The sequence below is a fragment of the Scleropages formosus genome, chromosome 3 (genome assembly GCF_900964775.1).
Source record: "Scleropages formosus chromosome 3, fSclFor1.1, whole genome shotgun sequence".
Lineage (NCBI taxonomy): Eukaryota > Metazoa > Chordata > Actinopteri > Osteoglossiformes > Osteoglossidae > Scleropages > Scleropages formosus.
This window is the reverse complement of record NC_041808.1, coordinates 14,236,354-14,247,338: the sequence shown is the minus strand read 5'-3', so window position 1 is coordinate 14,247,338 and position 10,985 is coordinate 14,236,354. Positions and strand designations below refer to the sequence as shown.

The following is a 10,985-nucleotide window of genomic DNA, read 5'->3' as shown; positions in this document are numbered from 1 at the left end:
CGGCGGAGACCTCCCGGCCACTAGGCGGAAAACCGCCGCGGAGGCCGACGGGAAATGGGGGGGAGGGAGTGTGTGTGTGTGTGTGTGTGTGTGTGTGTGTGTGTGTGTGTGTGTGTGTGTGTGTGTGTGTGTGTGTGTGTGGCTCCAGATCGGCGTCGGCGGACAGCGGTGCTCTAATTTTGCCGAACAGTTATCTTTCGTAAAAAACGTGCTTTTTAAAGTCCGCATTTTAAAATATATATAATATTTTTTTTACAGTTATATATACAGTACTATATATAAAACGTCGAAAGAGCGACGCTCCATTCCATCGTCAACTTTAAACAATTTAAACTTGTTACGTGGAATTGGACGATTTATTTATTCCACAAATCACCGTTTTGAGTTTAATCCTAGTTGGCTGCAACTAGGCTGTGCTGGAATAAATTACTGAATGCAGGAAAACCAGTCTATAGAGCATAATTCAGATACAAACACGTCGGCAGGATGGCTTGTGCGAATTAAAAAAAAAAAAAAAAAGTCTGATTTGTTTCTAATTCAAATTTGTTTTAAGAGCTACCATGTAATTGAAACATGCAATCGCAATAATTAATTCTGAAAAGAAGGGGGTGTCACAAAGCAATTTATATTAAAAAGGTAATATCAATGAATATTTCTTCAATAGTCAAGGATGCTCTTTCTCATAATTAAGAAAGACCGGGGTCAGATCTGCTATGAGACGGTCCTGCGCTCTCTACCCACTTGCCTTTTGTAGCAAATGTGATGTTGACTTTTACCGGGGCACCAGGTAAAGTACTGTACTGTACTGTACCGGACTGTCATCACTTGGGCTCTTGGACTGCTGTCTTGAAACGTGAAGATGCTGCTCCTTAGCTAAGCGCCCTTGATCAAGAGCCTTACTCACTGAATCAATGTAGTAAGGAAAATGGGTAAATGACGGTAAAGCTGATCATCTTACACTGTAAGTAAGTCTCCTTGGACAAAGGCGTGTGTTGAGGAAAGGTTACAGTACGGATTTGCTACGGGACTGGGCGGCCCGGCCTCACAGCGCCTGGGTGATGTGAGAGGACATGGGTTCGATCCCCTGTGTGTGTGTGGACTTTGTATGTTCTCCCCTGTCTGCGTGGGGGGTGCTCTGGTTTCCTCCCACACTCCAATGACATGCTGTTCAGGGTCCCCCATAGTGTGTGAGTGAGTGACAGAGAGAGTGTGTTCCACTGATGTGTGGATGAGTGACCCATTGTAAGTAGTGTGTCTAGCAGTGTAAGTCACCACGGTGAATAAGGTGTGTGGGCTAGTAACACTACGCAGAGCTCATTGGAAGTCGCTTTGGAGAAAAGTGTCTGATAAATAAATAAATTTGCGGATGATGTTGTCCTTTTGACACTGTCACATGGCTGCCTCCAGCACACACTGGAACGGTTTGCAGCCGAGTGTGAAGGGGTGGGGACGAGGATCAGCACCTCGAAGTCTGAGTCCATGGTTCTGTCACGGAAAAGGATGGTATGCCCCCTCCAGGTAAGGGGAGAGTTTTTGCCCCAGGTGGAGGAGTTCAAGTATCCTGGGGTCCTGTTCACAAGTGAGGGAAGGGAGCGTGAGATCGGCCACAGACCGGGAGCAGCGGCAGCAGTAATGCGGTCGCTGGACCGGACTGTAGTGGTGAAGGGGGAGCTGAGCCATAAGGCGAAGCTCTCCATTTACCGGTCGATCTACGTCCTTACCCTCACCTATGGTCATCAATTCTGGGTGATGACCGAAAGAATAAGATCGCGGGTGACCAGGTGAGGAGTTCGGACATCCGGGAGGAACTCAGAGTAGAGCCGCTACTCCTCCGCACTGAGAGGAGCCAGTTGAGGTGGTTCGGGCATCTGATAAGGATGCCCACTGGGCGCCTCCCTTTGGAGGTATGCTGGGCACTGCCAACCGGGACGAGGCCCCGAGGTCAGCCCAGGACCCGCTGGAGGGATTATATCTCACAGTTGGCCTGGGAACGGCTGGGGATCCCCCAGGTTGAGCTGGAGGAAGTTGCGGGGGACAGGGGTGGCTGGGCCTTTCTGCCCTCCCTGTTGCCACCACGACCTTAGAAGGGCAAGTGGGACAGAAGATGAGATGAGATGAGATGAGATAAATAAATAAATGTACATGCTAAGTATGTACTGTATGTACAGTACTTCAATGTACTGTGGCTACTGGCAGTTCCTGTCCAGCAGGGGGCAGTATGCAGCAGGAAAGAAAGTACAGCAATTGAGCCTCCTACTGTGGCATTTTTACTTCTAATGTAGTTAATTTAGTATTTTAACACATGCAAATATATATGCAGACCTCTTCTGCATATATAGCTCTATGGTTTTCTAAAGGCTGTTCATTTAAATAGCTTAGTGTTAATGTGCTGTGGAAGAATGGATTTCCTTTACTCTTTTACGGTACACGCACATTTTGCTGAACAACTTGTACTACATCCCCTACAGACCCTAAAGAAATGCAGTTTAACCGTATTTTCCTCGATTTTTTTGCTGCAGATTTTTTTTTACTCCCAAGTTTTCTTGCTGTCAGCGTGTCCTTTGACATCCCTCTATGACAGGAAAGGAGCAGAAAAACTCTGAGGACATCACTATGGTTACCAGTTAGTGGAGCTCTCTGCAAATGGGGCATCGCTCCGGGGGGGTGAAACAGAGACATATTGTATATTGCATTATATCTTATTACTTCCCTAAATACATGCATTATAAGTTGAATAATCTTTTATAAATGCACGACATTTTCAACCTGTATCCCAAATAAAATGCGCTGAATGTTTTTCTGTCTGGCTTCATGGTGAGGTCAGTTGGACTGGATCCTTGTATACCGTCATTGTAATATACGCATGAGTTATGATGTCTTGTTCTGTGTATGTTGAATGTGAGGAGTTCAGGTACAGCGTGAGTCTCGCTCAACAGGTTTGCAGTTCCAAACCGGGTACCTTAAATCACTAAATTTCAATGAGGCCATCAAGCTCAGGAGATAGGAAAACTATTTTACAAATTTTTTTTTTGTTTTAAACCAAACCACAGACTGATTAATCAATTAAATAATTGGCATAATGAATTAATTAATGGGGGGCGTGGTGGCGCAGCGGGTTTGACCGGCTTGCTCTCCAGTGGGTCTGGGGTTCAAGTCCCACTTGGGGTGCCTTGTGATGGACTGGCGTCCTGTCCAGGGTGTGTCCCCTCCCCCTCCAGCCTTATCCCCTGTGTTGCCGGGTTAGGCTCCGGCTCTCCGCGACACCGCTTGGGACAAGCAGTTTCAGACAATGTGTGTGTGAATGAATTACTTTTGTTGCCACCCACTCAGAATAATTCAGAATTTAAAAGCAGCAAATACAGTTGTCTGTACAGCATAGTGAAAAGGCAGGAGCTAAGATGTGTACTGTAAATACTTTACAGTCAGCCAGCTGGCCTAACCGGAAAAAAAAAAAACTGTTTAAAATACCAAAGTTCAGTCTTCAGACAAATTGAAAGAAAAACTATTCGACCATCATCAACCGATTAGTGAAATAGGACATTTTGAGTTTGTTGAGTTTATATCCTTGTTCGTAAATTCGTGAATGACCTGAATTATCCATTCGGAAATAATTTTCTCCGGCAAACACGGAGACAAAGCACATCTTTGTACTTTCTGCAGGGGGCCAGTTTTCTGCTCTCTGCTGCAGAATTAAATAATGAGGAACCCCACTTTTCCAAAAAAAAAAAACGTTCCCTAAACCACTGGGATTCTCTTTGGCCAGTCTATGACTCATGTACGGAGGAGGTGGAACCATGCAATATGAGAAGGGCAGCGCAGCGCGTGGGAGAAAGCATATAGACGAATCATGGGTGTCATGAAGGATGTTGGCCAAGCAGCTCTGAAATCAGACATCCTTTTTTTTAACGTGCAGGAATGAAGAGTGAATGGTTTTTCATGTATTCCATGTAAATCATGTGGGTACACTGAAGAAAAAAACATGCCCTGGAACTGAAATAATTTCAACATATTGTGTTAAACTGACCAAACTTGAGTGTGTTTCCCGGGCAGCTGGCAGAGTGGTGGTCGGTGCTTTTGCCTTGCAATCAAACGGCCCGGGTTTGAACCCTCTCTCCTACTGCAAACCAAATATTATAAGTCATTTTCAAGAAAATCATGAGCTAAATGAATAACCAGTAACAGAATTCTCAGAGCACCGAGGTTTGTCAGTGTGTATTTTACAGAAGTGTTCCATCTCACCAAAGAAACCTTATTTCATTAATCATTTCGCTGGTTTTCTTCATCTGATGCGAATAAGAATTCTGACTAGCAGAAACTCAAAAGAACAGTACCGGGCATGTTTTTCCAGACTGGGTTGTGCAGCGTCACCCTCTTCTTTTTACGTTAATTGGAGCAGTTGTTTCTGTGTGTAGAGAGACCATAATTCTCCAGAGCTCAATGGCTTATGATCTCATCTGACAGCATCCAGTGCAACATTTGTGTTTGTACCCCCTCATACACGCTTCTCTCCCAGGTTTGTCGAGCTTCTAACCAGCACTATGAAATGTTTTGACAATTCAGAGCTGTCAGAGATCCACGCAAATGTATTTTGCCAGTCAAAGTGACAGCTTACCTGAGCGTACAACTCCTGTCAAAGGAACTGAGAAGCACCAAAAAGCACAAAACTGAGATAATGTCAGGTATGGGAGAAATGATAGTAAAAGCAAAACTCGCGCAACGTCGCATACACAGATACATTTCTGTGACAGCTATCCTCCACAAAGTCTGCAAAGCCACTTGTTGTCACCATTTTCGGTTTTTCTTTCGACACTCGTTTTCACACCATGACACTACCTGAAAAGAACAGGGAGCACATGACCGCCACCTTCTTATGAGACCTTTTCGGCTTTCGAAGGTGCTGTGGGTGTCTTCATGTCCCCCTCATCCCGTTCCCTTCCTAGTTGGTGAATGGGCGCTGCCCTGATGTTCGGCCCAACCACGCACATGTGAGCTACTTGGCGTACAAACACACTAGAGTCTTGCTGTGCCTTGGTTGCAATTTTATTAAAGAGCATCAATCATTTTTATGGGTCCTTTACACAGAGAACTGTAAACAAACATCCTTCACAAAACAAAGTCTAAAATATTTCGTCAAAGCATCTATATTGAAATATAAACATTGCAATTGGAGAGACATTTTATTTATATATACTACATATATATAAATGTAAGCTTTTCTATATCAGGAATTCAAGTGCAAATGTTGTGTTGTTGTTCAGTATGTGTCACGGGACTGGAGCTGTACAGTAAACACATACTATAAACCTTCTATTGACACTTCAGAAGTATGTCCACAAAACAATTAAGATACATACTGCTGCTCTCTTGGCAATGCTGTTTCTTCAGATCCAGGAATGTTGACTCTTTTTTTAAGTAAATCAACCTTATAGTTTGCAGCACTATAATGCAACATTGTTCAAAAGCCATTCTTATTAATAGGCAAAGTAATTCCAATCATTTCAAATAAAACCGAAACACCTGTATAGTGTAAACATCCTAAAGTAATACATCCAGTAAATAAATTATATATAGATATATAAGTAGTAAGATGGATAGATATGGACCAAGAGACAGACGTACAAACAGATGGAGATTTTAAAAAATGGTTTAAAGTTTGTTCCCGTGACTGACGTTGGAGAAGAGCAGAACCACACTGACTGGAGTCTTATAAAATCACTAAATATGACAAGCAAGAGCTTTTTGGAGGAATAATCTGCATATATGTAGCTGAGGAGGTGCTTTCCTTTTCCTTCATTAAACATCCTTTTTAAGTCGAACAGAAGAATAAATACAATTTTGCAGAGAAAGAAGATCACAGTAGTAATGAGTAGTAACAATACCCCATATTTGCTGTAATTTCATTTTTAAGTATAAAAATAAGAGAAAATTTCCACACATCTATAATGTAATGATTTTATAAAATACTAAATTAACTGTACTTTTGAATGCTTTCGTCATAGGGAGTCGGTATTTTATGAACTCACTCTATGTGCTTCAGAAGAACAACAGTCAGGAAGCTTGACGTGACACTGCCCTACACTGAGGGGTGTGCAACCACAATGGAGAGAAACAACTAAAGACTTACAAAAACACATTTCCTTACACTTACCAGGCGCTACTAATAAGAGTGAACACAGCTCTGCTAAAAGAGAAGCTTTCTTTAGATGGCAACATGACATCATCACCGTTTAGCAATGAATGTAAAAATTAATTTTAACACACCTGGATGGCTTTACTCCCATCTATTTTCAACACATGCCCTCCTCTGCCACCGCTCATTATTTATCCCTCCGTTGACGTGGAGTTTAGCACAAAGGTGCTATTATCCTTGTACGGCAAAAAGATCAGTAAATCTCTTCTGTCGAAGTTTCCTTGTCTCGCCACAGCTGGGGCCAATTCAGACTTTGCTTGAAATTATGTGGGCAAATTTTCAAATTAATATTTATAAGAAAGACTTGAATTTGTTGTACCAGTCCAAAGGGAACTGAATCTATCTAGTACCACCATGCTGTATGAATTTCATTTGTTTTTCTGAATTCATTTGTAACTTGATGCTTCATATACAAACTCCCATTACACAGCAAGGTAAGGGAGTTTTCAAAAATGCTTATAATAAAAGAAGAATATTCCTCATTACATCCCCAGACTAAGTTTTTAGATACCTGGCTAAAATCATATTTGCAGTAAAAATGTAAAAAATTTGAAATTCCACACCAATGTGCAAAAAGCTCACAATGCCCCTCACAATCAGCAGTATATTAGGTTAAAGCTATTTTACCTACAAAAAATTTTATACAGTACTTGCATTTTGTTTGTGTCAAAATCATGGGGATTTGTGCTGGATAAGAGTAGGATGATGAATTTAAATGGAATTGGTTTCAGTTAAGGATGGTTCTGAAGGAATAAATGAACTGAAATTACATTTTTGGAATTGACCCCATCTCTGGCTGTAACTAGAATATATCTTATTCTGAGGGGCGGAGGGTAAAGACTGCAGTAATGAGAATGACCAAAAGCACTTCATTATATTTACAAAATACATGGCTTTTTAAATATACCTTGTAAGTCCAGTTAAGTGTTTTCGCATTTGTCACCAGCCCAGTCTTGCTGTCAGTTGAAGCATGGTATCTTTACAGCAGGGCTGAGTCCGAGCAAGGCTCCCATAAAGTACATGCATTGTCCAGTCACACAACATACCGAGTAGCAGAAAAACAGAAACACTGGTAGATAGGCTTGTGAGCCACATGGGAAGGGCAAGAGGGGAGATAAGCCCCCTTTTACCTGGTATAGGAGATCGAGATAGAAAAAACCCAGCCTTTGGAGCAGATCTAACGTAAAATACCATTTAACAGGTTCGTCAAAAGGCTTGAACTAATTTGACAGAGAGCTCAATGTTTTTTCTCAGTTCCTGAAGATACAAATTTGTTTTCAAAACCAGACAGAATGAATATGAATTCACCCCATGACCATCTCTCCAAAATTTTACGTGCACTGCCTAAAAGGCAAAAAAATGCACTAACCTTTATCCAGAAACTGCTGTAGTTCACAATATTATATTTTTTATCAATTTTTACAGATGCATATTTATGAAAGCTGTTTTGAGATATGTGCTGGGATTTGGACCCATAATAATTTGATGACAAGTGTGGTTCCTGAGTCACAGCACTGCTCCCTGTGCCTGTATCACAACGGTTGTGAGAACTGAAATAGAAGTTTTAACTTTTCTTTTTCACCTAGTGCATCTTCAGAGATAATTGCACTCCTTATGTCTTTCATAGTTAAGAAGCAATATACATCAAGATCTGATGACTAAACGCCCAACACATTCTCTTCATTTTGAATAATACTTATTTTACTTTATCTGGGAATCTGCCAACAAGTGCAAGCTCCTTAGCAGTGATTTCTGGACTGGGTTGTTCTTCCAACACATGAGAGGAAGGAGTCCATTATAGCTGAGCAATCTCTCTGTACTCACACGTGTAAATCATCTCTCACCCTCTTTCCCTTCTCTCTTTTTGGAGCTGTCTCTTGTCCATTCAGACTTTGAACGTCTCCCCACCCCCCCACCCCTACCACCAAACCACTTCCTTCTAGCAGCGGTCCTCCTCATTGGTGTCACCAAAGAGCTCACAGCCGGCCAGCGAACTGGTCTGGGTTAGGCGCTTGCGGAAGTGCCCATTGGGAACCTGCCATCGCTGGCGCATCTGGGTTGCAGAGCTTATGGTATTGGAGCGGCCCAAGCTGGTGGCCACAGCCACCTCGAAGGTCAGTGTCTCCTCCAGGCCAGCCGAGTCGGGGCTGTTGTTGTCATCATCCTGCAGGGAGAGGTATGGCTCCGCCATGTACCGGCGTGGCGTTGAGCTGCGGCTGCCTGCTCCTTCCTGCCCCACCCCAGAGGCCTCATCTCCCATGCCCCAGGGGGCATCGGTGCACTCCGTCTCTCGGGTCCGTGGGCCATCGTCCACAGGCGAGCAGGGGTGCGTGTGACACACCAGAGGTGAGTAGGAGATATGGGGGCGGGCACGCGAAGGTGTGTGGCCATGGCGCCGGCTGCTGGGGGTGCTGGACTCTGAGGTGGAGGGGACTGGGCTGTCTGAGCTGTTTCCCTGGAAACAAGAGCCACAAAAGATTAGTTCAAACTTCTTGGTGGTGTTAAAATAGAAGCATGTTGAGTTGAAATGGAAGAGAACATTTGAGTGTGGCAGCACATAAAACGAGGAAAACTGAGGTCCAGATCTCAGTAATTTTTAAAGGGTTGCCAGTTTATCACCATGTATGTACAGTTAAAAGCTTGTAAAAGCTTTATTTTTACTGGGGATTTTTACTGGCTACAGTTAAAAATGCGGACCATTTCACATGATAAAGACACTTTGATGGACTGGGATGTAGCCTGGCTAGCCTCATATCCTATGCCTCCTGGATAGGCTTCAGATCACCCTGACCTCGACTTGGAGAAACGGTTACCGACAGTGAGTGAGTGAGAGTGAGTAAGGAAACTGTTTAAATTTAAATTTGTCTTTGTGGCTACTGAAGTGATGGTAGGTTGTTCCTCCCTGTCGTGTGAAGCTTCTCTTCAACATATGCACTTGTTCATCTGGAGTATTTTATTAAAATATTAATGAATAATAGCTATGTTATTTTACAAGCTTTTTATTCTCATTTCTGTACTGAGTGGCATTGTTGCCTCCAACTGCACACATGAAGCAGTCAGGTACAAAAGACTGAAAATAAGGGCCAAAAGTCCAGTGAGATTTTTAGTAATACGGCACATATTTAGCCAGACGGCAAATAATCAGTCCAGATTTTGTTGGTCGATTAGATCCTCAAATGAATTCAAGCAAAGATAATTTTCCTCTATACCTTAAAAGATGTTAATAGTGAAATCCTGAAAAAATAAATGCCAGTTCATGCTTGACAATGGCTAAGCAGCTTACAAAAACAAGCTCTATCCACTGTTTTTATTTCTATGACAGACAGAGAAAATACTTTGTTTAATGGCTGAAAATCACTTAAATATGCAGCAGAAAGGTAAAGGACCACTGTGCTGTGGAATGATATGTTTAGACTTTAAATTAATAAATGATTTTTGTGAGGACACCAGTCATGCCACGAGAAGAAGAGAAGAGAGAGACAGGTGAAGGAGCCATAGGTTTTGGACCCCTACCTGTTTGTCGGCACCATGCGCCCGACTCTCACTTGGGGAACGTGAGCGCTCCTGGCCACGCTCCTCAGAGCTGCACCGTGACACGTCGGGGGAGAGCAGGTGGAGACGCTCCCTCGATCGGCCCCGGTCTCTGTCACCCTGCTGCCGGTGCTCTGCCCTGGAGCCTGCAGTAGTCCGGGGAGCACATGGTGATCAAGGTTACACGACCACAAGGCAGACGTGGCTGCACGGGACTAAATAATGTAACTAAAATGACATTCAGTTGAGGGCTAACATCAATCTGTGAAAATTAATTGTATTTATGGACATTTTTACTGTATTTTACAAAACAATCATGGTAAAGGTATGAACATAAGATTTCCTTGTGGAATATAAAAAGTAGCCAAGTATGGAAAAAACAGAAGGCTGTAAAGTACATCTCCGGGGAAAATCAAACAAGGGTGTGAATACAAAAAATAACACTTATAAAAAATATAAATTATATTTATAGGAGAGATACAGTTGTGTTCACATTCAGCTGTTAAACTGCTATAATGTAACTGGCAGAGAAGTACATTGGAAATATTTGCTTTATGCATTTAATGCCAGTAAATCTCTAAATGAGTGGTTCTTAATGTAAAATTTGCAACTGGCATAAATTTGCAAAGTGTTGCACAATAGGTTATAGTGACCAGTGAACATGAAAGGCGTTAACCAGTACCCCTGTAGCTCTTTTGCCGAGGTCTGTATGACCGCTCAGGGCTATCCCTTTCCAGGGAGTGCTCGTCCATCCACAGCCCATTGACACGCTGGTCAGCGATAGTGGAGAAGGAGCGCTTCACGGAGCTTCGATCCATCACCACCTGCTACAAACACAAACACACTCTACAATGCCACATGCTTTTACATCTCCCTCCAAATGCCTATCCCAGTGACTGCTGGACTACATGTAAACAAATTAGCCATTATAGAAGACCTGCAAGGCTGGTCTCAATGTAGGTCTGGGTGCCAAAGCCAATGAACACACAAAAGATAAACATGTTTTTCTCATGGCAAATTTGGCACTTGTTGAAGCATGAAGAGAGGAACACAAACAAAATCTTGAGTCTGTCTGATTCTCCTTACAAAAAGAAGGCATGGCAGACCACCTCAAAAGGAAAAATATCACATAAAAGCTATGCAGTCAGGTCTTTACTAATAACTACGTAATACTTCTGAGTCAGAGGTAATATACAATTCATGCACTATTGTCTAAGTTAGGCAAAGACATATAAATCAAGGAAAATTAAGTTATCATACAGCA

General features: G+C 42.6%; 1 protein-coding gene across 5 annotated transcripts in view; it reads right to left on the bottom strand.

Moving 5' to 3' along the window:
* Positions 1–8,129: 8,129 nt before the first annotated feature.
* LOC108935228 (voltage-dependent R-type calcium channel subunit alpha-1E-like) overlaps positions 8,130–10,985 on the bottom strand; it is a 98,818-nt gene continuing 95,962 nt past the window's right edge. For all 5 annotated transcript variants that reach the window (XM_018753663.2, XM_018753662.2, XM_018753667.2 and 2 more), the window contains exons 46-48: positions 10,404–10,548; positions 9,704–9,867; positions 8,130–8,645 (exon numbers count right to left, since the gene is read on the bottom strand). In XM_018753663.2, coding sequence (XP_018609179.1) covers positions 8,130–8,645; positions 9,704–9,867; positions 10,404–10,548 — 825 coding nt within the window. The remainder of the gene's footprint in view (positions 8,646–9,703; positions 9,868–10,403; positions 10,549–10,985) is intronic.